The 27,845-nt window shown below is 54.0% G+C and overlaps 2 protein-coding genes across 4 annotated transcripts; both read left to right on the top strand.

Annotated features, from left to right (window-relative positions):
- Positions 1-81: 81 nt before the first annotated feature.
- On the top strand, positions 82-3,474 carry ARTN (artemin). Its single transcript, XM_023258616.2, has 3 exons — positions 82-214; positions 2,328-2,489; positions 2,561-3,474. Exons 1-3 carry the CDS (start codon positions 82-84, stop codon positions 3,028-3,030), a joined length of 765 nt encoding a protein of 254 aa, XP_023114384.2. The 3' UTR covers positions 3,031-3,474.
- Positions 3,475-7,555: 4,081 nt separating this feature from the next.
- On the top strand, positions 7,556-27,755 carry IPO13 (importin 13). Of its 3 annotated transcripts, none has more exons than XM_019836869.3 (20): positions 7,558-8,419; positions 10,138-10,874; positions 16,039-16,179; positions 16,289-16,430; positions 16,539-16,705; positions 16,913-17,033; positions 17,120-17,267; positions 17,688-17,869; positions 17,950-17,976; positions 18,158-18,304; positions 18,488-18,631; positions 19,959-20,039; positions 20,838-20,975; positions 21,167-21,263; positions 24,247-24,299; positions 26,552-26,618; positions 26,707-26,765; positions 26,927-27,016; positions 27,313-27,494; positions 27,583-27,755. In XM_019836869.3, exons 1-20 carry the CDS (start codon positions 8,336-8,338, stop codon positions 27,677-27,679), a joined length of 2,904 nt encoding a protein of 967 aa, XP_019692428.1. In that variant the 5' UTR covers positions 7,558-8,335; the 3' UTR covers positions 27,680-27,755. The 3 variants fall into 3 exon arrangements, 2 of the variants coding, with proteins under 2 accessions (XP_019692428.1, XP_006934737.2); XM_006934675.5 differs by having other exon boundaries at positions 7,561-8,419; positions 18,158-18,292; XR_002160790.3 differs by lacking the exons at positions 24,247-24,299; positions 27,313-27,494; positions 27,583-27,755 and having other exon boundaries at positions 7,556-8,419; positions 26,927-27,010.
- Positions 27,756-27,845: the final 90 nt, after the last annotated feature.

Here is a 27,845-nt window from a genome sequence, read left to right on the forward strand (position 1 = left end):
CCCTGAAAGGTGGAGCTGGGCGGGGGCGCTCTGGGCCCCACCCCAGGATCCGGTGACGCCGGGGCTGGAATTTGACACCGGATGGCGGCGGGCATGAGGCTGCTGAGGGATGGAGTTGGGCCCGGCCCCCAGACACGGCTCAGGGGCTCGGCCAGCAGCAGGTCCCTCAGGCCCCAGCCTTCACTGCGTCCCGGACCCGGAGCCCTGCACCTCGGTAAGCTGACCTGTTGGCCCACCCCTGTCCCAGCCCTGGGGCTAGGGGGAGCGGGCAGGATGGTTCCCCTCCACTCCTTTCTCACATTCTCTCTCCCTCCCCTGGGCTGGAGGCACAGCCCTCAGCCCCTCCCAGCCCCCTCGGTCCCCCTGTTGCTGGTCGGACTGCGCTAGCCCGCTGTAATGTGAGGCTCCTGCTGCCGCTACAGGGCACAGACTGGCTGCCAAGGCCACGCTTTTGGCTAAAAGAGGCGCTGCCAGGTGCACAGCCTTGGGCATGAGCCTTTTAAGCTGCGGGGAAAAGCCCAGCACTGGTCCCAGGAAAGGTGCCTAGAAGAACACGGAGCAGGACCCCTGTGGTGAGTATCTGGCTGGCAGAAGCGGGGCAAGGACTGGAGGACCACCAAGTGGCCCCAGGCTGCAGAAGGGAGACTGGACCTGCCCTGCCCTGCCCTCAAGAGACCTGCTCCTGAGCTCCCCCTAGTGCAGGGGGCCACTAAGGCTGCCTGGCCCGGGTTTCCCTCCATCATTGAAAACAGTTACTAGCTTGGCCCATCAAGGCTCGATTCAGTTAGCAGAGCACACGTAGCGCTGGAGGACCACACCAGTGAGGCCTGGGGAGATCTGGCCCACAGGTATGCAGACGTTCTGTGGGCTATGGGGTGGGGGTGGAAGGTGACAGCTGGGACCCAAGGGTAGACCAGCCAGTGAGGACTCCAGGGCCCCAGAGGGGTGTATGGGAATGCCAGCCAATGTGGGTTCATCAAAGGTTGGTGGGGCTCAGAAAGGCTGGATGGGCTCAGGAAGGATGGTTCATGGGGGGAAACTTATAAAAGCAGGGCCAGGTTTCCAGACCTACAGGAAGCTGGAAGGGGGACAAACCTGGACCAGCTCTCAGAGACGAGGTTGAAGTGGAGGCCTGGCTGGTCCTCCTGGGAATAGCTCAGGCCTGAGTATTTGAGCAAAGGGAAAAGCCCATCCACCCTTTGAGTCAACAGGTTTGGCAATGCTGCCCCCTGGTGGCCATAGGGAGCCATGCCCAGGCCCTATGTTAGAGGACCCATCAGCCACCATCATGGACTAGCTCTTGAGGGACATCTGTGGCGAGAAGACAGAACTCTGGCAGCTCGGGGTGCAGACTGAAATCTTAGAGGAGCAAGATGCTGCAGTGCTGGGTGGGCAACACAGGTTGAGGCCTGGGTCTCGCTAACATCAGCTAGGTCAATAGCAAGCACCCTAATTCTTCTCTAGGCCATGGTTTCCTGCTCTGTGACATGGAGAAAAAGCTCCCTAGTTCCTTCTCCAGCTGCTCCTGGAAGCTCCAGCTCTGTAGCACAGGGCAGGAAGGTCCTGAGGAAAGAGGCCTTGTGACATTAGACAGTCACTGAGCTTCTCTGAGCCTTATTTGCTCAGGTGGAACATGAGGATTCTGCCATCTGCCTCATGCAGTTGTGAGAACTGAAAGAAGGAACAGGTGCAAAGCATCAACACATAGTTAGGTTCTTGATGTAGTTACTTCTCCTCCTGGGTTGGGTCCGCCTTTCCAAGCCCCTTGTTCCTGGCCTGAAGACACTGAAGTGGAGCGGTGGCCTGCTCTCAATGTTCTGAGCTGCCTCAAGAGAAGGGGGCGTGTGTGTGTGTGTGTGTGTGTGTGTGTGTGTGTGTGTGTGTGTGAACAGGTCAACTACAGCTGATGGGAGCTCCTGGTATTGACAGAGATGGAGCCCAGATGTGGAGGCCCTTCTGTGCTGCCCCACTGGCCCCAGCTTGGGCGGCAGGTGAGTGGTTCTCCCAGTGATGCCACTGGGTATTGAGGAAAGGTGGTCTGATTGGGGAGAGAACGCATGGCTTGGCCTCGGCAGGCGGGTGACAGAAGCGGAAGGGGAAATGGCCAAGGAGGGACTAGGAGTAAGTAGGAAAGTCAGTGTCCTCAGCTGACCTCTCCCCTGGGCTCCCTGAAACCGTGGACCCATTGTCCTCCTATCTAAACCCTTCCATAGCTCCCCCCACCCAACTAAGAGCCCATCCTGCCCTCTGATCCCTGCTGCCCCAGCCAGCCCCTTCCCGAACTCCCTACACCCCAAGCTGACCTCGGTGCCCTCTTCCTCCCTGAGGCTCCACTTTTCTCTCTGTGCAGTCTGCCCTGTGGCCAACCCTGGCCGCTCTGGCCCTGCTGAGCAGCGTCGCCGAGGCCTCCCTGGGCCCCGGGCCCCGCAGCCCCGCCCCGCGCCTCGGCCCCGCCCCGGCCCCGGCGGCCCCCACCGGCCACCTGCCGGGTAGGTGAGAAGGCGAGGGGGGCGGGGCGGGGCCGGCCCGGGACCCATCGAGTGACTCCATCTCATTGCAGGGGGCCGCCAGCCTCGCACGTGCGGCGGAAGAGCTCGGCGGCCGCCGCCCCAGCCTCCCCGGCCCGCGCCCCAGCCACCTGCGCCCTCGCCCGCGCCTCCCCGCGGGGGCCGCGCGGCGCGGGCCGGCCGCGCGAGCTGGGGGAGTCGCGCGCGGACCGCGGGGGCGCGGGGCTGCCGCCTGCGGTCGCAGCTGGTGCCGGTGCGCGCGCTCGGCCTGGGCCACAGCTCCGACGAGCTGGTGCGTTTCCGCTTCTGCAGCGGCTCCTGCCGCCGCGCGCGCTCCCCGCACGACCTCAGCCTGGCCAGCCTGCTGGGCGCCGGGGCCCTACGGCCGCCCCCGGGCTCGCGCCCGGTCAGCCAGCCATGCTGCCGACCCACGCGCTACGAGGCCGTCTCCTTCATGGACGTCAACAGCACCTGGAGGACCGTGGACCGCCTTTCCGCCACTGCCTGCGGCTGCCTGGGCTGAGACCTCGCTCCAGGGGTTTGCGGACTGTACCCTTACCCGCGGATCCTCGAACCTGGGGCCTCCTCGCAGGAGCCCGCGGGCCGGCGGGTGGGGGGCCCTGGGCCAGAGATGGAGGCCTCAGCCAGGTGAGTGATGGCTATCAGCCCTGGAGAGATGGAAGGACGACTGACCTGCGGCCCCAGGGTCCTCGCCCTGCAAGTCCCAGCCCTGCAGGCACCAGACAACCTCAGCTGTGGAGACCTTAGGACCCACTTCTCACAGACTCTGGCACTGACCAGGCCACGGACCCAGGACTCCTCCTCTGGAGAACTCAGCAGCTCTGAAGTCCCAGCCTCAGCCCAGGCCCTGGGGGGTATGGAATTGGAGGAGACACATTGCTGACATGGGCCCGTACTCTTTCGTGGTTGCTGGACCCCTATTTATTATTCCTAAGTTATTTATTTACTTCTGTGGTTTGTCACATCCTTTCCTGGGCAGTGGGGCTGGACGGGTAAAAGCAGCTGGATGGAGATCATGCGCTGGCCATCCCACTCACTTCAGGCTGACTCAGCAATCACAGGCCTGTGATCTCCCATTGCTTGCCCCCCCCCCCCCAGCAGCTCTGGGACACGGGGCATAGAACACAGGCAGAGTGGGTGGCAAAGGTGTGTTCACCAGTCCTGAAAGGGCAGCTCACACCCCCCTGCACAGTCCCCAGCACTTGGGACCTGTAGTTACCGGTGGAGAAAACTCTATCCCTGTGACATCAGGCATCCTGGGGGCCTCACAATGTATAATGACACAGAAAACCACACATTGCCCCACCCCACTGTCACTAATCTGTCCTACCCTCCAGGGCACCCTAATGGGTACATACACTGCCTCTGCTTGTAGACAATCCAGCATGGGGAGCTCACTACCCACGTTCCATGAAGCCACCCAGGGCAAAAGAGCATCTGAGAAGGCTGAAGGTGGGGAAGAAGGTGCAGCGGGAGGCTGGTTTGGGAGAATGAAGCAGAGTGCATCAAGGGATTAGAGGGCAGGAAAGAACTGAGGTTCCCCCCTCCCCAGAGGGACCTGCATTTTGAGTGATAAACGAAGATATTCATTTATTCATTCAACAAATATTTATTACCTATTATATGTCAGACACTAGGTAGACACCAGCAATACAGAAGTGAAAGGGACATGATCCCTGCCCTTAAGCTTAAAATCGGGAGAGACAGACAATAATTACTTAAATAATTATTTTTTAAGTTCAATTTGGCAAATAGTATGAAAAAGGACAAGAAGCTAAGCGGTATACACTTTCACCTGGAAGGAAGGAGAGGTTAGTGCTGACCCTGGCCTTCCACAGTGCCCCCGAGTCATCTTAAAAGTCCATGCAATCCTGAGCTTTCCTGCATGTCCTGTGCAACCCTGTTTCCTGGGTCCTGTGAATTTGTCCAATATGATGTTCTTTGGCAATAAGACATACATATGGAAAGGCTACTGAGTCTGAGGAACCATGGGACATCCGGAGGGGCTGTCGGGAGGAAGGGATATGCTGGTCTGGAGCTGAGGAGGGAGGTCTGGGCTGGAGATTAATTCGGCAGCTGTAAGTACAAGGGCAGTAGCCGCAGCCAGGGGCGCGTGAGAGCACCATGAGAGTGAGCCGGCTGAGGCCGCCCCCCGCCCAAGGCATCTGACACTGCGAACCAAAATTCCTTCCAAACTAAGTGCCTGCTTTGGCACAGGTGCCCCTTCACCCAGGCAAGAGTGAGGGCTGTGTGCGTTCTGGGTCAAGGAGGAGAAACAAGTCTGTGCTTCCACTCTTCTGTGTTTACTGCTCCAGTTCTAGGTGCTCCCCAAACTCTGGTGCTTTTGCACTGCCTTCAAACACTCCTTTGGTGCTTACCTCTTTCTGCCTCCAAACTGATTCAGGATCCTCGGTCTCCTGCGCTCCCCACCTCCACCTGAAGAAAGTGGCACCAGTACCATACAAGTTTGCAGACACTACCTGGCCTTGGTTAAGGGTGAAGGGGGCCATCCTGTCAATTGAAGGGTCACTGGGCCTAAGGAGCCCCTGCTAGAAAGACTTGAAAGCCTAGCCTAGCCCCCAAACCCTCCAGGCCCTGCCCTTCAGTGGTCATCTCTACTCTCAGAGCCACTTAAAGGAGACCGACTGAAGGCACCTCTGACAATGTTCATAGCAAGAGCCAGTTCAGAACCCAAGCCAAAGGCGCCGGCTCTCAACAGTCCCCAGATTGCCAGTCCTCAAACGAGTAGGGTCCTTCCAACTCAAGGCTACGTTCAGGGCCCCAGAGAGACTGTGCCCAACATCTCACAAAGTCCCAGATGAAACAGCACCTTCTCCACGAGAAGACACGTTCCTGTAAGAACTGGCCTCGGTGTGCAGCTCACAACAACCCAAATCCCTCTTTTAAAAAATAAGGCCATTTTCCCCAAAGGAGACAAGCTCCAGAACTGCAGTGCTCTGCCTGCAACTTAGAGGCATGATCTACACATGATCTTACCAGGCAGAGCACTTTCTACTCCTGAAAGCCACAGGTGGTTCTGGTTATCTCCATTTTTGACTGCAGACTTTGTTTCACATTTGCAAAACTACATCGTCCATTTGAGTATCTTCCCAGAACTAAGGTACGGTGTCCTCCAAAGGGGTATCACGTCACCACCTCTTGTAAGAAAACTACAGACAGCTTTGAAAACTACAGCAGCTTCAGGGAGCACCCAAAACTTCCCTCTAGATTTGTTTCATCTAGGAATTGAGATTTGGGGTTCCATGTGCTCCCCCTGCACTTGCCAATGGCTTTCCTCCTCTCTTGCCCAAAGGTTGCCCTATTTCCCCTGCCCAGAATCCCTATGACAGAGTGTATGTGCACTGGCCGACTCACTGAGGTCTCTTCTGGAAAAGGAGAGGTTGCATAGAAAGCTGAGGGATCTGAGAAAAGATCTAAGAGTCTGTGCCATGTGAGATTACCTTTCTTATTCACAGGAGTGGTTCTTTCTTTTTTAAAAATTTTTGTTAATGTTTATTTATTTTTGAGAGAAAGAGTGTGAGCGGGGGAGAGGTAGAGAGAGGGGGAAACAGAATCCAAAGCAGGCTCCAGGCTCTGAGCTGTCAGCACAGAGCCCCATGCAGGGCTCGAACTCACGAACCGCGAGATCAGGACCTGAGCCGAAGTCAGACACTTAACTGACTGAGCCACCCACGAGCCCCCACCGGAGTGGTTCTTAACCTGTTTTGGAGTCCTTTAGAGAATCTGATGAAAGCCAAGGATTCTCTCCCTGCACCCCCAACATGATGAAAAGCCCCTTCCTTCAATTTATTCTGCATACTACAGATAGGTGTTTCTAAAATGCAAATCCAATCATCACTGCCCACTTGAAACCCCACTTAAAATTTGTTGAATGTCTCAATTCCCACTGAATTTTGCTTCCTATCTAATTGAGCCCCCATCCTCACCAGTCTCTATTATTCAAGCTCAGACCAAGTTTCTCTTCCTCGGGGAAGCCTTCATTCACCTCAGGCCTCGGCAGCTATTGCCAATGTCAGCTTCCTCCACCAAACACAAGTACAGAGGTCGTTTCCCTTTTGATTACTATTTCCCCTTCTGGGATAGCTGGCAAGAGTTAATAACAGGAAAGGGCACCTGGCTGGCTCAGTGAGCCTAGAGATTACTAAAATTAATAAATAAACTTAAAAATTTTAATAAAAGGACAAGTGTAAGGGGGTAGGGACTGCTGGGGTCTGTGGCCGACCAGATCTGTGGCTAGGCCGTGTGTCCCTGGACAAGAAAAGTTCAACCTTCCTAACCTCGGTTTTCTCATCAGAAAATAGTGACTAAAATACCCACCTCCGAGATGTTGAGAGAATCGGACCTAAGGTATGCAAAGTACTGTTCCTAGCACTTCAAGGTGAGCTATTCTTATTCTAATTACTCATAAAGAGAAGTTGCTTCCAAGCAGCACGTAAAATTCTCCGAGTACTGTCCATGGTATGAGGTTTCCGGGTTGCTAACTGGGCAGCCCGGAAAGCCGTCCTTTTTTACTCCTGAGGCGCGCCAAGCCCCCTTTCTTCTCAGGGTGGTGCTGACACCTTCTTCCCAGACCGCCCCCCTTCCTGGGTGCCAGAAAGCGCAGACAGCGCAGCATCAGTGACCTGTTTCTCCCCGCGAACCCACAACACACACCTTATCCTCTAGCCTGGATTCCCAGCTCCATCCACCGGCCCCTTCAGTCTTAGGGAGCTGCTCATCAGCGCCACCCGCGAGTCTGTCCCGGTCGCCCGCAGAACGTCTGGGGCTGGCGGGGTTCGGCGGGTCCCCAGCCCACGTGCTCCCGACCTCCGCCGCAAGGCGCCGCCCTCCCGCTAGGCGCAATGCGGACTACGTTTCCCAGGGTGCACAGCGGCGGGGCCTTGGCTCAGCGGGGGCCTCGAGCGGCGCGCCGCGCCGTCGCCTGCTCCGGGGGCGCGCGGGCCGGCGCGAGGACAGGGCCAGGGACCCGGAATGAGTTTCCGCGCAGTTCCGCTGTGCCTGGCCGGGCTGTGCCGGGCCGGGCCGGGCCAGGGCAGGCGCGGGGGCAGGGCGGCGCCGGAGTCGGCGGTGCCGGGGACAGGCGCTCGGGGCAGCCCGCGCCTCGCTGAGGTCCCCGCCCCGTCCCGGCCGGGCCGGCTCGTCTGTCAGTCACTGGGGCGGCGGCAGCGGCAGTAGCGGGGCCGGAGCCGGGCGGTGAGAAGAGCGCGGGCCAGGCCGGCCGGAGGGGATCTGCCACAGCCCCTCAACTCTACGGACTCTTCGCCCCAGACTCGCGAAGCTGCACCCCTGCGCCTCGTCGGACGCCTCCGTAACCCGCGAAGGGCTCTCTCCCTCGTCACCCCCCACCCCGTGACCTCCTCGTAGGACCCGAGAGCGCACTCAGACCAGGGTGTTGTGGGTACAGGCCATCGACCCTGTGACCTCTCACGGGCCAGGGGCTCGGTTTCCCCCACAGGCCTGCCTTCCCTGTGACTCCCTCCTCAGAGGGTCTGGGGACAGAGCCGTGACCTACCACCAGGACCCCCGCCTGTGAACTCTTCACTGACGGCTCCCTCCTCAGAGTCCCCCTCAGTTGGTCTCCTCCTAAGAGCACTCCTTTTGGCCTCTGGCAAGCCCCCCATCCCCATCCGAGGTGGGGAGGCCTCGGCAGCCATGCCCGCCCTGGGCCCCCTGTCACCCCACCGCTCCCTGGGCACCCAAGCTGGGGTCTAGCACGGGGCCAGCAGCCAAGGGGCTGGGGCAGGAGACAGGTCAGGGTCCACCTCCCTGCTGGGGAGGGAGCAAAGATGGAGCGGCGGGAGGAGCAGCCTGGGGCTGCAGGGGCTGGAGCAGCACCAGCCTTGGACTTCACTGTGGAGAACGTGGAGAAGGTATGAGGGCCCGGGGGTGGGCATACCGGTGACAGAGCAGAAGTTCTGGGGACTGACATTAATGCCAGAGCCCAGGCCTGGGCTGGGTGCCTGCTGGGATGGTGCCCCCAGAGCACCTGGCATTTGCTGTCTCTCTGGGCAGGCGTGGACAGCAGTGTTATGGTGTCCTAATGGGCTATTTTTGGCTTTCCTTAGACATGGGTTCTCTTTGGATACTCTGGGGTCTTGGGCTGGTCCCTTCAGGGTGCTGATAGCCTAGACCTCCGGCCGGATTGGCTATTCTCCAGCTCCGTGGGTACTGCATGAGCAGTGCAGTAAGAAACCAGGAATCCAGGAGACCTATAGCTCAGCCCTCGGGAACCATACCGATGCTGAGCCATGCTGGACCTGTTTTGTGACCCAGGGGCTCAGAAAATAACCTGGAACTGAAACAGTCTGGGTTATGTTTTCACTTTTTCTTAGGGAAGGATCCTTCTTGTATTGGATGGAGGCCAGACGAGTCCCGAGCAGGCAGGAAGGGCTAACCCCCTCTCTTTGGTAATGGATCTAAGGGATCCGGTCCTGCTGGCAGCCTCAGGATCCTTCTCTGCTCACCTGTCCACATAGCTTCCTGCCATGGTCTTCCCAGGCTCTCCCCCTGCCCAGCCCATCTTTTTTGAACTGCTTCTCTGGTTCTTTTCTGGGTTCTGCCCCTGAGGCCTGGGATGCAGAAATGCCTCCCTGCTGGGTTGAATGGGGAGATGGAAAGCAAGGAATGGTTGCAGATATTCATTTGTTATTTTTGAGCCCCTTTTGCCATACCAAATGGTGAAAATCCATCCCTACTGCTTCTTTGCCTGCTGAATTCAGCATCCCTGAGGAGCCAAACAGGGGACTGTAAATATAAGCTGCTGTCAGAGGTACAAATAGGGCTAAGTCTACTTGGATGGAGCTTGCTTAGGGGGTCAGAGTCCTGACCTCACCCTTCCACCCCCTGGGGCTGGGTGCTGTTGGCATGGTGGCACACTCTTCCATGTGCAGCCAGGGAGACAAACCACTGTTTTCTTACTGTGTGAAGTCCCTGTGGAATTGGGACCCTGGGGATTTGGCGAGTTGAGAGCTCCAGGCAAGGCATTTGCCAGGGCTGCCAGCCAAGACTTCTTGACCAGCTTTTTGGACCCTCACATGCGCTCTCTGGGGGGTGTTCTCACCCTCCCCTCCAGTATGCCTCTGGCCTAAGGCTGCCTGGCAAAGCCTTAGTCGTGCTCAGATTTCACAATGGCTTTGGTGCCAGCATCTGGAGTGACCGAGGGATGATCCTGGGGGAGCTGAATAGAACCTTTGGAGTTGATGGGACCAGCTGTGCCTGGGAGGGTCAGGGCCCTTCAGGCTGTTCATGCTCTTCTCAGGCTTAGCTTTATCCCTGTGGAGCCATTCCTTCAACCTGGGCCTTGTCCTTTACCTCAAATGCCTCCCCTTTGGGGAGCTCAGCCTCTTTCTGCTTTCCTGTGGAGGTTCACTTTCTGAACCCCTAATGTTTGGCTATAATGACAACATGGTAGAGCATGGGCAGAGTTCAGGCTCTCCGGGTATCAGTAGGATCCTCGGCTCAGGAAACAGTGAGCTCTACCTGCTCAGCCCCTCAGTCAGAAAGAGAGAGCAGATTTGCAAGACCAAGTTCTGGGCTCTGACAGGATCCAGAGTGGCCAACACCTGCTCAGTCCTGTGCTGTCCTGCAGGCGCTGCACCAGCTCTACTACGATCCCAACATTGAGAACAAGAACCTGGCTCAGAAGTGGCTGATGCAGGCCCAGGTCTCCCCACAGGCCTGGCACTTCAGCTGGCAGCTACTGCAGCCCGACAAGGTGCCTGAGATCCAGTACTTTGGGGCCAGTGCCCTGCACATCAAGATCTCTCGCTACTGGAGTGACATCCCCACTGACCAGTACGAAAGTCTAAAGGCACAGCTCTTCACCCAGATCACCCACTTTGCTAGTGGCTCCAAGATCGTGCTGACTCGGCTGTGCGTGGCACTGGCCTCCCTGGCTCTCAGCATGATGCCTGATGCTTGGCCATGTGCTGTGGCAGATATGGTACGGCTCTTCCAGGCTGAGGACTCACCGGTGGATGGTCAGGGCCGCTGCCTGGCCCTACTAGAGCTGCTGACAGTGCTGCCTGAGGAGTTCCAGACGAGCCGCCTGCCCCAGTATCGCAAAGGCCTGGTGCGGGCCAGCCTGGCAGTGGAGTGCGGGGCTGTCTTCCCGTTGCTAGAGCAGCTGCTACAGCAGCCCAGCTCACCCAGCTGTGTGCGTCAGAAGGTGCTCAAGTGCTTTTCCAGCTGGGTGCAGCTGGAGGTGCCACTGCAGGACTGTGAGGCGCTTATTCAGGCTGCCTTTGCTGCTCTGCAGGACTCGGAGCTCTTCGACAGCAGTGTGGAGGCCATTGTCAATGCCATTTCACAGCCCGATGCCCAGAGGTGAGCTGGTCCCCATCTTCCCAGAAAAGAACAGTTTGATTGGCCTTCCATCTATCTGTTCAATAAACACGAATTGAGTGCCTACTGCATACCTGGTCCTATGCTGGAGATACACAAGGAGGCAAACAAGACATGGTCCTTGTCCTTATGGTTCAGAGAGGGAGACACAACTAATCATCCAACAGATTATTCAGTTAAAATATTTGACTCTTTCTTCTCTTTCTCTCAACCAATCAGTCACCATGTCCTGGCTGTTCTGCTCCTGACCATACTGCAAATCTATTTTTCCCATCTCCACTGCCACCAGCCTAGTCCGAGCTGTCATCATCTCTCTCCCCAAATGATTGCAGAGATTTTTCACCAGTCCCCTGGTTTTTACTCCTGTACCCGTATTGCCACCGAGCAGCTAGAGTGATCTTTTGAAAAGGAGGATCCAATTTGTCCTTTCTGCTCAGAACCCTTCAGTGGCTTTTCGCAGCTCTTAGGATAAAGTTCAGAATCCTTAACGTGATCCACAAGGTGCTGCACAGAATGGCATCTCTAACCTCTTCTCATGTCATGCTCCTTTCTGCACTCTCATACAGTCTTTTCAGTTGCTTGAATGTTCCATGCTCCTTCTAGCTTCTGAACCATCACAGGTGCTTGGCACATCATCTCTACCTCAACTGAAATTTCATTATCTTAGGAAAGCCCTCAATGATTTTTAAGACTAAGTTTGGTCTACTCTATTATTGTATCTCAGAGCTTCTAGTGTTTCTCCTTCTTAGCCTGTAACACAGTTTCATCATAAATTAATGTATGTCTCCTCATTGGTCTCTCAGCTCTGTGAGGACAGACACTGAATCATTTTATTTTGTCACATTGTGCCTGGCAGCATTTGGTAGCATTCGGTGTTTTTTGAACAGATGAAAAGTAGGAGTTGCCTGAGAGGTGGGAGCAGGGTGGGGGAGTTCAGGGGAAGAGGGAGCGCTCCAGGCTTCAGGAACTATAGCGGGGGCAAAGGCCCCTGGTGCACAGCACCATAGTACCTTTAAGGACTTGAAGGAAGGTGAGTGTAGCGAGGTGTTTGTGCAGCAAATGTTTGTTGCGTGCCTCTTTGTGTCTTGGGCCCTGTGCTGAGCACCAGGTGCATAAAGATGAATGGGTTGACTTCAGCAAGCCAGGAGCTCACAGTCTAACAGACACATGGAGGGGCAAGTGTGGTCAACGAGATGAACGCTATGATAGAGAAAATGGTGGGGGGACTGTAAGAGCCCAGAGGAGGCATTTAACCTGGTCTTAGGACTGTGAAAGGCTTCCCAGAGGAAGTGTGCTTTAAAGAGCCTTAGCAAAGAAAGGGTGTTGAGAAAGCCTGGTGAGTGGTGGTGATTAAACAGCAGGATTTAAGGGCCAGTTGTGGGAGGTCTGGGCCCAGATTATGTAAGACCTTTGTCAGCCAGGCTTAAGATTTTGGTCTTCATCCTGAGGATGATGTAAAGATATTAAAGGATTTCAAGTAGAGAAAATGCCATAATGAGGTGTTTGGTATAAGTTGGATTGGCCATGGCAAGACTGGAGACACTAACACTTCAGAGGTAGGGCTTTAGAAACCCTTAGCAGACTTGGAGGGGAAAAACATTGAAAGAGATGGCATCAGAGAGTGGTTAATGGCTCTAGCCTTGGCATTAGTCACGTCTGAGTTTGAATCCCAGATGGTCTGTTTACTAGGTCCGATACCTTGGATAAGTCGCTTTTAAGCCTCGGTTTCCTCATCAGTAAAATGGGTGTGATCATATTAACCTGAGAGAGTTATAAAGGCTTAAATAGGACAATGTGCACAGGGTCTGCCCCTGGTATTCTGTAAATGATATTTTGATATTAATAGGATTAAAGAAGAAAATGTCTATGAAAGGTTTAGCCTGGTTCTTGCACGCCCCATAAAAGGCAGTTGTTAGTATTTGGTATTGTTTTGCATTGGCAGTTAGTGTTTCTTTCCAATGGTTTCCCAGGTTTTCCAACTCAAGGTGGGTATCAAGTCCCAGGACTAGCCTTTCTTGGCAGCTTGAAGCTCGAGTGCCGGCTGCACTCAGACAGTTGGTAGCTAAAGGGAATTGGCCAGGGCAAGTGCATGGGTGATGTGGGGTGTCCTTGGATACACCCAGGTTTACCCGCCCAGCCGGTCTCGAGGGCTTTGGCAGGTAATTGATGCCTCTTCTCTTCTGAACGAATGAGCGAACAAGGAGCCAGTGAGGGAACCCACAGCCTCCTGAGCGCCCATTGGCTGCAGCCCCCATGGTTGCTTAGCAACTCTCCCCATTTTCTCAGCTCTCCTCCCTGAGCTCTAATTGCAGGTCTGGGCTGAGCTCAGTGTGAGTGGCAGCCAGCAAGTCCCAGCAGCCCTGCCCCGGCAGCTTGAGCTGACCAACAGAACTAGGCCTCTTGAACCCAGTCTCAGCTATGGGCTTAAAGACATCCTCTCTATCTCCCTCTCCCAAACCTAGAAACCTCTGGAAGCCTCAGACCTGCTCTTCTGTGTGCATAGTTCTCAGGAATAGGTGCCCAGGTGGTGGGAAATCTAAACAAGGGTTTCCCCCACCGGGGTGCTGCACCAGCCTAGTGTCAGAGTTTGGGTCTTGCTCTGTCTAGTCTAGCTTCCTAGACTTTGGCTTGAGAAAGTCACCTGTGGTTTTGCCTCTTGGGTTATCCAGCCACTGCCTTCCCCAGGTGTCCTAATATTGGCTGTCCCCTTGGCGGAGCTTGCACTCAGGTCCCCTCTTTCCCACTCTTCCACAGCTGCTGCTGCTTGCCTGACTCTCTCTCCCTCAATTTTCTTTTTCCTGAAATATGTTTTTAGTCCTGGAAAAGCTTTCACTGGGGGCTGGGGGAGGAGAGAAGGTGAATTAGACAAGTTCTTGGGGGCTCCCATCAGTTAGAATTTGAGATATGGGCTGAGATTTGCATAGATCCTTTGGGGAAAATTCAGGTAGGGCTCTGAAAGAGCAGTCCTGCAGCAGAAGAGGCTACCTCAGCCTGGAATTTGTCTCAAAGTTGCTATATGACCTTGAGTTATACTCGGAGCCCTTCTGGACTTGTCTGTGACTTAGCCTATTATGCAGCTCAAATGTGACCAATTAACAACTCAGTGAAGATTGAGTACCTGCTGTGTACATGAACTTTGGCAGGTGTGAGGGAGCCTTGGTGGGGACGCTTTGGGGACAGGGCGCTATCTCCTGCCCCCATCTCAGCTGCTGGTAAGCTCGCACGCCATGACTTTGGCCCTGTCCCTGCTCTCTGTGCCAGAGTCTGGCCTGAAGGTGCCCATTGTCTGGTGGTGCAGCCTGTGTCAGGGTCATGAGACTGAAGCTATCCCAGCTGTTTCCAGGCAGAGCCCTCTAGGGCTGTCTCTGGGTTGGGAGTATCCTGGTATGGATACCTTGTCCAACCAGAATGAGGATTTGGAGAAAGCTGACATCTGGGCTGGCTGCCCCTTGTTTTCATCTTACCCCTGAGGTTATGAGACTACGGGCCTAGCAGCCTGCTTAGGGCAAATGCAAATAGAACTCCTCTGGACTTTCAACCTCCTACCTCTCCATAGATGGCTATGGTGACACTATGATTGGTAGCAGAGGGGTCTCAAGCATCTGATTCCCTCTGAGAGTATCACTTCATGCGATTAGTCTGATCTCCACAGCAGGCTGCTGGGGAGGGGTCCAGTGAGATAGAGCTAGCATTCTCAGTCTCCTTTGTATACTGTGTGTCCCCTGCTCCCCTTTAAGGATCATTGTGCTTCAGGACTCTGACTTGCACCTTCTTTTCTCTCATTCACTGCTTTCTTCCTGGGCAATGCTCATCTACTCCCATAGCTTCAGTTACCAGCTGTTTGCTGATGACTATGTCTCTTGCTCTGACTTCTCCCTTGGGCTTCAGGTTTTTATATCCAACTCTCTGGACACTTCTGTTTGCATATCTCACCAGGTACCTCTGATTCAACATGCCTAACACTGAACTCATCGCCTTCTGGCCTCCCATTAAATTTATTACTATTCCCCTCTACCCACCCCTCCTGGCCTCAGTAAATAGCTCCACCATCTACTTAGTTGTTTAGTCAATAACATGAGAGTTGTCCTTGACTCTTCCCCATTGTCATATTCAATCAGTCATCAAGTCCTGTCCATTTTTCCTCTTAGCTATCTCCTAGTTCATCATCTATTGCTGTCCCTTCATACTGCCACCAGAGTACATAGGAATTAGGATCTGGTGGTAGGGAGTGGAATGGAAGGTGGGGACTGATGCTGTCAGTGCCTTCCGAAGTCTTTATCAGGGCTCCTGAGCCTGTATTAACTCCTCTGTCACTCATCCTGTTCAGTCTCCTGTAACACTGTCTATATTAGTTTTCTGGAGGGGCTGTAATAAAGTACCTCACACTGGGCAGCTTTAAACAACAGAAATTTATTGTCTCATAGTTGCAGAGGCTGGGGGTCCAAAATCAAGGTGTCGGTTTCCTCTAAAAACCCGGAGGAGAATCCTTCCTCACCTCTTCCTAGCTTCTGTTTGTTTGCTGGCAATCTGTGGTGGTCCTTGGCTTTAAGTTGCATGACTCCAATCTCTGCCTTTGTCATCACATGTCATTCTCCCTATGAGCCTCTGTCTTCACATGGTTGTCTTATAAGGACATCCATTGTACTGTAGTAGAGCTCCCCCCCCCCCCCACTCTGTGATCTCATCTGCAATGACACTGTTTTGAAATAAGATTACATTCTGAGGTATTGGAGATTAGGACTTCAACACATCTTCTTGGTGGATACAACTCAGCCCATAATAGGCTGCCCCTTGGCCCCTCTAAAATATGTCCTTCCCACGTGCAAAATACATGCATCTCATCCCAACTTCCCCAGAAGTCTTAACTCGTGCCAGCACCAACTGTAAGTCCAATTAGAGGACACAATTTAACCTGTAACACTGACCTCACACTTCCTTCTCAGAGTTCTCCTGGAAGTCTCTGACAGAAGGTTCTTCTCAACATGGGCAGCATCAAAGCTACGATGTAGGCCCTGACCTCTTTTTTGCTTTGGGTTTGTTGTGGGGAGTGAGCTTTGATGGAAGACGGGGAGAATGTGCCTTTCTCTCAAAGCTGGTGGGGGATGGGTAGACAGCTCTGATGGGTCTCCTTACCTCATGCCTCCAGGTATGTGAACACACTCCTCAAACTCATCCCGCTGGTGCTGGGATTGCAAGATCAACTGCGACAGGCAGTGCAGAATGGGGACATGGAGACCTCCCATGGCATCTGTCGCATTGCTGTGGCCCTGGGCGAGAACCACTCCCGGTGAGCAGTTGGGCAGCTGGGAGTGTGATAGCAGGGCCCTCTCAGAGGTGTGGTTTTGGAGCCCTGTTGGGGGAGGGGGAATGACCTTACTATACCTCCTCCTTCCAAGGGCCTTGCTGGACCAAGTGGAGCACTGGCAGAGCTTCCTGGCCCTTGTCAACATGATTATGTTCTGCACCGGCATCCCTGGCCACTATCCTGTCAATGAGACCACCAGTTCCCTGACCCTCACCTTCTGGTACACGTTGCAGGTGTGTCTATGTGACCTCTAGTAGAATTGGGCTGTAATGACAGAAGGTAGATCATGGGCTTCTGGGCCTGGTGCTGAGGTGGCTAACTTTCTTCCCTGGCTCTCTCAGGATGACATTCTGTCCTTTGAGGCAGAGAAGCAGGCTGTGTACCAGCAGGTGTACCGGCCGGTCTACTTCCAGCTGGTGGATGTGCTTCTGCACAAGGCCCAGTTTCCTTCTGATGAGGAATATGGATTCTGGTCCTCAGATGAGAAGGAGCAGTTCCGAATTTACAGGTGATGGTAGCAGGCCAATCCTACCTCTAAATAGAGTCCTGAAATAATGAAGGCAATGAGGGGAGGAGCCCAAGACCAGGCCTCTTGAATCCTGAGGCTCCTTTCTCTATTCTCTAGGCACTTTTGCAGTTGTGAGGGAGCTGGGGTGGGCTCCTGGGCTTGGGAGCAGGATCCGGGCAGTGTATAAGGTCTTCGTCTACTTCTTAGGGTGGACATCTCAGATACGCTCATGTATGTGTATGAGATGCTGGGGGCCGAGCTGCTCAGCAACCTCTATGACAAGCTGGGCCGTTTGCTCACCAGCTCAGAGGAGCCCTACTCCTGGCAGGTACCTCCCAAGCCTGATTCCCTCAGCCCTCCCAGAACTGTCACACCCTCCTCCTCAGCCAAGCCAGTGGCACCCTCTTTCCTCAGCACACAGAGGCCCTGCTCTATGGCTTCCAATCCATCGCAGAGACCATCGATGTCAATTATTCTGATGTGGTGCCTGGGCTCATTGGCCTCATTCCACGGATCAGCATCAGCAACGTGCAGCTGGCGGATACTGTCATGTTCACCATTGGTGAGACCTGGCACACACCCATGAGCACATTTCCAGAGCCACAGGCACCCCATCCCCAGCTATAGTTGGCCTGCTGGTTCCTGTCCAAAATGGGAGAGACACACATGCCCACACACACAATCAGCATTGCAGCCAACTGGCTGTCCTGGCACATCTAGGGGTCCTTCCTACAGTGTTCTGAGCTGCAATTCAGTGAAGCTAGTTTGCTGTCAATGGAACAGCAGTGCTAGACCTCTTCTGAGTAACTTCTTCCTGCTCCTCAGCTATAAGGCTCCTGTTTGAGCATGTGCATGCATATTTGCCTATTCAGCTCTAGGGCTGTAATTTGATCTGCCAGAAGCTCTGCCTGCCTCTCAGGGACATGGTACAAAGCCAGCCTGGCCTGCCTCAGATATCCTCCCCTCTCCCTTCTTCCCCCAGGAGCTCTGTCTGAATGGCTGGCTGACCACCCCGTCATGATCAACAGTGTTCTGCCCCTCGTACTGCATGCCCTAGGCAATCCTGAGCTCTCTGTCTCTTCAGTGTCCACCCTCAAGAAGATCTGCCGAGAATGCAAGTATGACCTGCCACCCTATGCTGCTAACATTGTGGCTGTCTCCCAGGTATGCGTGGGCTAGGGTTGGGCTGGGTCTCAGGGCACACTGCACTGTGCTGATACCAAATTCCTTCTGTTTATCTCCAGGATGTGTTGATGAAACAGATCCACAAGGTGAGCCCAGAAGTTTCTAGGGGGTCCTTGGGGATATTATGGGAATCTGCAGAAATCCTCTTCTGCCTTTTCCTACCCCTTGTCTTTTATTCTCTGTTCTTGGAAGCTTCCCCAAGAGGTTTATTCTTCCTACCCACATCCAGATGTATCCAGGATTGACTTTCCATGTTCTGCCCCACAGACAAGCCAGTGCATGTGGCTGATGCAGGCACTGGGCTTCCTGCTGTCAGCCCTGCAGGTGGAGGAGATCCTTAAGAACCTGCACTCCCTTATCTCACCCTATATCCAGCAGCTGGAGAAGCTGGCAGAGGAGATAGTGAGTGAGCTGGTGTGTGTGTGTGTGTGTGTGTGTGTGTGTGTGCGCGCGCGTGTGGCCAGAAGGCAGGGGTGGGTTGCCCTTTGTGTGGGCTATGGCTGTTGGGGAGTGGGGTTGGAGTTGACAGTCAGGGCTGGGGTCCGGGGGCCAAGCTGGGCCTCGGAGATCCAGAGCTTGGTTTGATTCTCCCCATAGCCTAATCCTTCCAACAAACTGGCCATTGTCCACATCTTGGGGCTTCTCTCCAACCTCTTCACCACGCTGGATGTCAGTCATCATGAGGATGAACATGAAGGCCCTGAGCTCCGGAAGCTGCCAGTGCCACAGGGACCCAACCCCGTGGGTGATGTTGCCATTGCCCTCCACCCCCAACACACACACACACACACACACACTACCACACACCCTGTGGGAATATCATTGTTACTCCCCAACTTTATGGATAATATTGTCATGGTTCCCTTGGCCCCATGGGGCATGATGCATTTGGTGTGTTGACCCTGTGAATGACCTTATCATTGTGCCTCATTCTGTAGGGAGTGATATCATTGTGTCATCCAACCCTGTGGGTGATATTTGTCTTTGTCCCCAGCCCAACCAGGGTGATGTCATTGTGGTTCCTCCATCTCATGGGAGACATTGACATTATCCTTCAACCCCATAAATGATGTAATTATGGGTTCCTGTTTGACCCCCAGTTCCGGGGGGTCTTCTACTTGGCTACTCACCATCCCCTGTGGGCACTGGGGATGCTTACATGCTCCACGTGTAATAGTTCTTGCCTTCGACTTGCTCCCAGTCTAGAGGAAACATACATAAACAGATTGTCACAAAGCAGTGTGATAAGTACTGTGATAAGCTCAGGCACAGGGGGTTGGGGTGACCACTTACAAGCTGTTTGATCTGGAGCAAGGCTCAGCTTCCCATTCAAAACTATGAACATCAGACTACCTGGCTTGCTTATCTCAATAGAATGATGCTGGGTAGCATATGTGGTCTTGAGTAAAATTTTGTATAAATGTGAGACACTGCTTGGATTATTGTTCCCAGGGTTTCTCCTGGAGAAAAGGGAGCCACAGTATCCTAGCTTCTCTCTTCAGCTCTCCACTTTAGTTTCAGTTGCCCTTTTGGCTCTAGACCAAAGTTGGGCTAGCGTCCTCCTACAGAGCCCCTTCTCCTTCCGTGGTAGTCATTGTCCTGCCTTCCCTTACCTCCCAGGACCTCAGTCTGCTCTCTGCTCCTCCGTAAGTTGCCACATCTGTGCATCCCTTGGGGCTCTGCACCCTAAGCCTGTTTGAGTGAGACAGCATCTCCACTTCAGGGGCTAACCCATAGGCTTTTGATACTGAAAGGATTTTTCTGAGCAGAAATGGATAGGGAGTGATTTTTCTTAAAAGTTACAAAGTTTAATAATCTTCTGAAGCCTTCATAATATCCCTGCTTTGCACTTTGAGGCTTCCTCTAAAATGATCCCTAGAATTCAGGATATCCTCTTTATTCATGGGGGATTCAACACACCACTCCTTCCCCCAAGGTCCCATCCATTGAGTCCTCAACATGCAGTCTGGAGTAATAGGTTTGAACTTCTGGCCAACTTTGTACTACCGGGTCCTTCTGGGGTGGGTGAGAGTGGTGGTGGGGCACCTCACTTCTTCTGTGTCTTCAGGTGGTTGTGGTGTTGCAGCAGGTCTTCCAGCTTATCCAGAAGGTGCTGAGCAAATGGCTGAATGATGCCCAAGTGGTGGAGGTGAGCCTCAATCCTTGCTCTCTGCCCCCATCGTGACTTTGCTTAGATACGGAACAGGATAAAGGTGTTGCTGCCCCATCTTGGCTTACAGTGGTCTGGAGAAAATAAAGGAGGTGAATCCTGCCTCACAGACACAAGGAATGTTTTGGGAAGACATTCAGAACTTTCCAATATCACAGGAAGCCCTTGACCAAAGAACTATGATGTTGGGGCTGAGTGACAGTCAGGGATCCACCTTGTAATCAGAGACCTGCCTTTAGTCCGTTTTCAATTCAGGATTTTCTTACTATTGCTGCTCTCTGAGAGGAAATGGTGGAGATGTAAGTAGCAAGACTTGAGTTACAAAGTTCCATCCTGTGCTCCTCTGAGAAGGCCTTTTGGCCTGCTGCCCTTCAGGGTGAGGGTCAGGCTTGTTTACCTTTCTTGATCCGCAGGGCCAGGCCAGGCCTTATAGGTAAGGGTCCCACCTTAGGCCTCCTCTGTGCAGAGCCTCAGTTGTGTTCTGGGTGATTGTGACCTGCTAACCAGGACCCCTTCGCTTTCTTCCTTTTTTCTTTTTTTTTTAAGCGAAATATATTTGACGGTTAACATTGTATAAATTTAAGGTGTACAGCATGTTGATTTGACACATTTATGGATTATAATATGATTGCCATCGTATGGTAATTAGAATCCCTATCACATCACATAATTATACTTCTTTTTAGGGGTTGGAATAATTGAGATCTAGTCTCTTGGCAGGTTTGATGATCATAATACTGTTGTCTATTTCCTGGGCCCCTTTGCTTCTTTCCCAAGGCGGTGTGCGCTATCTTTGAGAAGTCTGTTAAGACACTGCTGGATGACTTTGCCCCCATGGTGCCACAGCTGTGTGAGATGCTGGGTCGGATGTACAGCACCATCCCCCAGGCCTCTGCTCTTGACCTCACTCGACAGGTGGGCCTTCTGATTGAGGCAGCAGTGTTTTAAATTTCATCCTAGTTAGAGGTCTGACCCAGGGATGGGGTGGTGGGTAGAGTGGGGTGGATGGCTGTCCTGGCAGGGATCCTGACCTGCATTCTAGGGATGCTGGCCAGTTCTTGGTGAGACAGGGCCTCAGCTGACCAGCATTCCCTGCTTTGTTGTAGCTGGTCCACATCTTTGCTCATGAACCTGCCCACTTTCCCCCAATCGAGGCCCTCTTCCTGCTCGTCACCTCCATCACACTCACTCTCTTCCAACAAGGTAGGTCCTGACCAGGGTCCCTGCTGTTGCCGCCACTGCCACCACTGCCACTGCCTCTGCTTCCCCGATTGGGGAGCCAAAGCTGCCCACTCTGTTCTCCTCTGTCCCCTGAGTTGCACATGGGACTTGGTGGGAAACTTGGGGGATCAAGCACAGCACAATTGTCACCCTCCAAGTAGTGACACCGTAGGTTGAAGTGGATAAGAGAGTGAATGATGTCTTCTACTGGCCTGCTGGACTTAGGGCCAGTCTTGATGTGGGGGGGGGGGGGGGGGGGGGATGGGGCCAGAGCTCTGAGGGACTTGGGACACTAGGCTGGCTCCTTTTCTTTGGGATATAATGAAAAGTGGAAAGAGCATGGGCTTTGGAGTCAGATAGACCTAGATTCTAAGCTCATCACCACCAACTAGTTGTGTGACCTTGGGCAAGTCACTTACCTTTGCGGAGCCTTTGTTTCCATGTCTGTGAAATAGAGATTTCGTGTACTTGATAGGATTGTTATAGGTATGAAAGCAGTGTCTCTTGGTCCCCTGGCTTGGGGTTTTTGCACATGAAGTACTCAGGGAGTTCTGGTTCCTTTCCCTGCATCGGGGCTTATTCCTTTTTAGGCCCAAAGCTTTTGGCTGTGGTCCCAGCTCCCCGTTCTCTGTGGCCCTCTGCCTGAGAGTGCTGGGAGCAGGGGGCTCTAGGCTTCCCCTGCTGTCTAACCCAGGCTTCTAACTTGGAAAAGAAACAGCGCTGCTCCACCAGCCTCATGAGTCTTGTCTGGATTTGTGGTTGCAGGTTTGAGGCTTACCAGGGGTTTCAGCTGGAGCCAGAGCGCTCTCTGCTGATGTCATCATTATGTGGTCCCATGATGCTGGCCTCTGCTCCAATGGCCCATGGGTAGGTGCAAAGCGAGCAGAAACTTGAGCCAGAAACCAAGTGTGGCCACCCTTAAATCCTTAACTCCACCTCTCCCACTTCTTGCATCCAGTCAGGGGCGAGTCTAGGTGTTCCTGACTCCTGATTATCCCGCAGATTGCCCACCTCTCTCCCCTCCCTCCATGACCACACCTCAGTGTCCGGGTTGCCCCAATAGTCCTCTAACTGGTTTTCCTGACATCTGCCCTTCCCTGCAGTCCATTCTGCATCCTGCAGTTGTAATGTTCTTTAGAAAACACACATCTGAGTATTTTCCCTCTCTGGCCGGAAACCCTTTCGTTGGCTGTCCATTGCCTCAGGTTCTCACCCTGCTCCCACCCACATGGTGCAGCTCCTGCATACTCCTCAGTGTCTTCTGCCAGTGTCCCTGAGACACCAGCAGTCTAGCCACACCGACCTCTCCCTTTGATGTCCCGTTTGATCCTCTAACTGGAATGCCCTGTGCCCTTTACTGGGTGAGCTCTTACTCCTCCATGCCTTACTTATGCATCAGTCCTAGAAGCTTCTCTGGGGCAGAACTAGGTGCTTCTGACTTTATGCTGAAACTGCATCATGTACACACTGCTGATATAGTACCAATCATACTCAATAATCAGCTTTCATGCGTGTGTCTCTCTCCCTAGACTAAGCCCCTCAAGGGCAGGGTCGAGCCTCTTCTCTCTGCATCCTCAGTGCCCAGAACAAGGCCAGCATAGAGTAGGTATCAGATACTATTGAAGAAAGGAGGGTAAGGTCTCCCTGCCCTCGGAACCTTTCTTCCTCACTATCTGGGGCCAGCCACTAGCAGGGTGGCTGCCGAATGTCAAACATGCTGTCTGTAGGGGGACCCTGGCATAGGGCATGGGCCTCACTCTCCAGGACTTGAGTAAATCAGGGCTCAGATGTGAAAGAGATGGGCTTTATCAGTGGCTCCTCATAGCCTGGAAAAGGAAGCATGGAAGAGATAATTATCTACTTTACAGTTGGGGAAACTGGGCATTTGTGGCTTGCACAAGATCACACGGCTCCTTAGTGGTGTATCAGGCAGATGTTCGTGCAGCGCCTCCTCCTGAAAGGGGAACAGCCCAGGAGCTCTAGACACATGCCTTGTCCTTGCCACAGGTGTCAACAGAACTGGAGGCAGAGTAGTGTCCAAAATCAATCATACTTGCTGGGCTTGCTGGTTGTCTTGCAGGACAGGACGGCCCCCTTACCTGTTATGCTGTCCTGGTCTTGCCATTCCGTTCTCAGCCTCTGCCCTCCCACTGCACCATGGGGTGACATGTTGACTGGTTTCCCTCTTTCTCTGTGTGTCCAGATGGTGGGAGCTGGTTTTCAGCCCTGAGCCTGGCTCTCTGCTCAGTCGGTGTCCATGTGGAGGGGCTTTGCTGGGTGGGGCTCTCATTTTTGGCCTCATGATACAGTTTCTTCCCCGAGGCCCCGCTGCTGGCTTGCCCAGCCATCCCCACAGCATATTGGACTCTGCCCTAGCCAAGGAGGAGTCCTCTGGTTTAAGTGGACCCCAGGGAGTCCTTCCCTTGGCTAGACCAGGAGCCCTAAGGCCATGGAAGTGAGGGGGCACCTGCTCAGGCCCTGATACCCTGGCCTTTCCAGGGCCTTCAGCCAGGCCCCCAAGGGAGTTACCAAGGACTAACCTCTCTCCATCCCTGCCTCCTCTTTGATGGCTAGTGTTGGGGAAATGTGCTAGGAGGCAGTGTAGGGCCACCCCAGCCAGCCAGAGGCCGCAGCAAGAGTGGGGGTTGTTTCTTCAGCTCTGTGGAGTCCAACATTGCTTCAGCACCAAAGGCTCACTGGGGGGACTGGCCTGAGGAGGAGTGGGGAGTAGGTGGAAGGACCCCTGGGAGGGAGCTGGGGCAGGCCCGTCCTTCACTTTGCCGTCTCTTTCTGTTGGGCTTCTCCCAGTTCATGGTTTTTGTATGTTTTGTTTCTTTATCTTGCTTCCTGCTGCTCATGTGCCCCCACGCTGTCTCCCTGCAGGCTCTCAGTCCCACATAACTATATGAGGTTGAGTTGCTGTTTGTATAATTTTTTCTTAAGTTCCATCTTTATTATATTTTAGGGCCCAGGGATCATCCTGATATTGTTGATTCATTTATGCAACTCCTGGCACAGGTGTGTTTTAGTTTTATTCATTCACGTTCTGTTCTCTCTCTTTCTCTTTCTCTTATGTTGAAATTCAATTTAAGCCTATTTTTAGCTTTCTGTTGACAAATTTTTTTTCTGTTCAGTTGAATAGAGTTTCTTCATCTGTTTCCGTGGAAGTTGACAACCCAACATCCTCCTTTAGTGCCCCTTTGCCTCAACTAGCTCATTCTTCCACCAAGACCAGGGAGAGGCGATCCCAAAGGGAGGGAGCTGGGCTGGCCTGGGCGGGGGAGGGGGAGTAATTGTGCCCGGCAGCTCCTTCGTAGCTGGGGTGCCCTTGAAGTTCAGGGGTGAGATCGGAGTTGAAGGGCCTGGGGTTCATTGTCCCGTGCTCCTGCCGGGGAACTGCCTGCCTCAGTGCCCCCACCCCCCCACCTGCTCTGGAGAGGTGGCTGGGAGGAGCTCCGAAGGGAGGGGCCAAAGGTGAATGTGCTGGGGTGGAGCCCGGAGTTGGGCTTCAGGTTGTACTGCTGTTGGGAGGTGGGGTGCTGGCTCCACTGTGAGGCTGCGTTGGGATGTGTTTGTGTTTGGTGCATGTGTAAGTGGGTTGGACCTTATTCGTATGTTTTCAGTTTAGTTTGGTTTGGAAACAAATCACATAGCTGCTGTAAGTAGTATGTGTGTTGTGTCGGGAAAAATGTGTAGTTGAAGTGTGGGCACGTGCACTGATGCATGTTGTATGTTGGTGTGCATTAGGCATTGATGGGTTTTGAAGCAGTGTCATGTGTTGGAGGTGTGTGTGTGTGGGGTTGTGAGAGTGCGTATTTGGGGGAAGGAGTGTATGTTGTGGTGTCGATATGTCTGACATACAGGGAATGTGTGTTGTGGAAGATACATGTGGTGAGCTGTGGGGACATGGGGCTAGTGTGGGGACCATGGTGGGGATCCTGTGGGTTGGGGTAAATGATGTGTTCCTTCGCTTAATCAGTCCACAAATACTTAGTGTGTGATACATGTCTGGTGCTCTGCCAGGTGCTGAGGGTATAATGGTAAACAAAAACAGGCATAGTTCTTACTCTCTTGGAACTTACAGTATGGTGGGGGGGGGTGGGGCGGAGGAGGAGGGGGGAATAGGGAGTGTGTTCTGGGCCTGGATAGACATGTGTATGGGTAACTGAGGGTGCGTCCTTGGGGGTGAGGGCATTTGTGTGTGTGTGTGTGTGTGTGTGTGTGTGTGTGTGTGTGTGTGTGTGTGTATGGGTGTGTTAGGAGGGTACATGTGCTAGATGACTGGGTAGCTTGAAAGTGTGGGCATGTGGACATGACTGGGGAATGTGGGGCGTTTGAGGGATGTGAATAGGTAGCAGGGTGTGTTGCAAATGTGAGAAAGTATGTGTAAGGGATGTGATAGAGGTGTGTTTGAGGGTAAGTAGGGTGTTTCCAGAGAGGGTGAGTGTGGGGGTGCTTGCACATGAACGGGAGTGGAAGGTATGTGAGGGGCTGGAGGGTTGGGGGTCTACATGGTATGTGTTGGGGGGCTGGTGGGGAGCAGCCGTGTTTGATAAACTGCTGGAGCTGTGCAGAGCATCTCCTGTGACCTGAGGATGTGCCAGTCGTGTCCTAGTACCACTTGGGGTGGGCTTTCTGCCCCTTGTACTCATTCCCCCCCACATGGCAGCACTGACTCCTGAGCTGGGTGTGGCTGAGAAGGGCCTGGACTCAGGGTATCCCGGCTGAATGGTGGGGCCATGGCTCCAAGGCTCCGACCCTACTTTTCCTCCTCCTAAGCTGGAGGGTGTCTGAGGAATGCAGGTGGGACGTGGGGGCTGTTGGACTGGGCTCCACATCCAGCTGCCATCTCTTCTTTCTGCCGTCCTGTTAACAAATCCAGGGGGCTTTGACTGCTTCTGAATCAAAGCAGTCACTGCTGGCTACCTGGAGCCTGCAGGAGGTCTGGCCTTGATGGAGGGGAAAATAAAAGTGTTTGCTTAGGGAGTGACTTGGGACCCAAGCTTTCTGTATTGTGACCACCCCCTTAACCTCTCACACACACCTGTGCATTCATGTACACATACATGTACGTAGCATCCCCTGGCTGTTCCCTTCCTGACTGAACTGTGGGGTGGTTTGGGTCCCCCAGAGATGGCTGGGTGGCTGATTTTGGCAGCCTGTACCTATGGTGCGTGAAGTTGGGGCCTGGGGTGGCAGGTGAGTGGTGGGGAGGGGGGATGGTCCTTGGAGCTGGTTGGGGCTGGGCTTACCAGCTCCACCTCCTGCAGGCTCTGAAGCGGAAGCCAGATCTGTTCCTGTGTGAACGATTGGATGTCAAAGCTGTGTTCCAGTGTGGTAAGTGGGGCCAGGTGGATAGGAGGGCCTGGGTCCCCCTTAGGAGGATCCTTAAGCCCCGCCTGATCTGCCTCTGCCTCTCCTACAGCTGTGCTGGCCCTCAAGTTCCCTGAGGCACCTACTGTCAAGGCCTCCTGTGGCTTCTTTGTGAGTCCCATGCTGAGTCCTGACCCCCCCTCCCCCCGCACCCCAGCCCCTATTCGCAGTCCTGCCCCGGACTCCAGAGTGTAGGGGTATGGTGTGCAAGTCTTGTCCCCAGGGAGAGTGGGGAAAGAGCTGAGGCTGACAGTCCTCTCCATCCTCCGTAGACAGAGCTGCTGCCTCGGTGTGGGGAAGTAGAACCTGTGGGGAAAGTGGTACAGGAGGATGGCCGTGTGCTGCTCGTAGCAGTGCTGGAGGTGAGATGCAGCCGGTGTTTGATGGGGCTTTGATGGGGGTGGAGTGGCCCTCACTCCTGAGGCAGCTGCCCTCTGGGAAGCTTGAGCCTTTGGTTCCCTAAGCTGACTCTGTTTCTTCAGCAGTTAAATGGCTGACAGTTGTTAGGGTTGCTGTGAGGATCAGCTGGCTCTCAGAAAACAGCACTTACCATGTGCAGCTTGGCTGAGAAACTGTCTGGGAGTGGGTGGCGCATGGCTAGGCACCCTTGCTGCAAAAGGGGCAAGGCCCTGGTGTGCTGAGAACCCGTCTCCCTCAGGCCATTGGGGGCCAGGCCTCCCGCAGCCTCATGGACTGCTTTGCCGACATCCTATTTGCTCTGAACAAACACTGCTTCAGCCTCCTGAGCATGTGGATCAAGGAGGCACTACAGCCACCTGGTTTTCCCTCCGCCCGCCTCAGCCCTGAACAGAAGGACACCTTCAGCCAGCAGATCCTTCGGTGAGCAGAGCCGGCGGCACCTGGGCTCTGGTCCAGAGGAGAGGGTGGTGGTGGTGGACGGTACTAACCTGCTGTCCTTTCCCTTCAGTGAGCGAGTGAACAAGAGGCGGGTGAAGGAGATGGTGAAAGAATTCACACTGCTGTGCCGGGGGCTACATGGCACAGATTATACAGCTGACTACTGAGAGGCGCCCCCGTCCCACCCACACCTCCTCCTCACCCCTCCCGATTCCCAAAGAGTAAACCTGGATCTTCACTGCATTGCTGTCTCTGCTTCCTTTTTTCTGCCACCACCACCTAACTGGGCAAAGGCCTGGGGAAGGATGGGAGGATGTTTGGATCCAGGCCTTA

This window comes from Felis catus, chromosome C1 (genome assembly GCF_018350175.1).
Source record: "Felis catus isolate Fca126 chromosome C1, F.catus_Fca126_mat1.0, whole genome shotgun sequence".
In the NCBI taxonomy this organism is placed as follows: Eukaryota; Metazoa; Chordata; class Mammalia; order Carnivora; family Felidae; genus Felis; species Felis catus.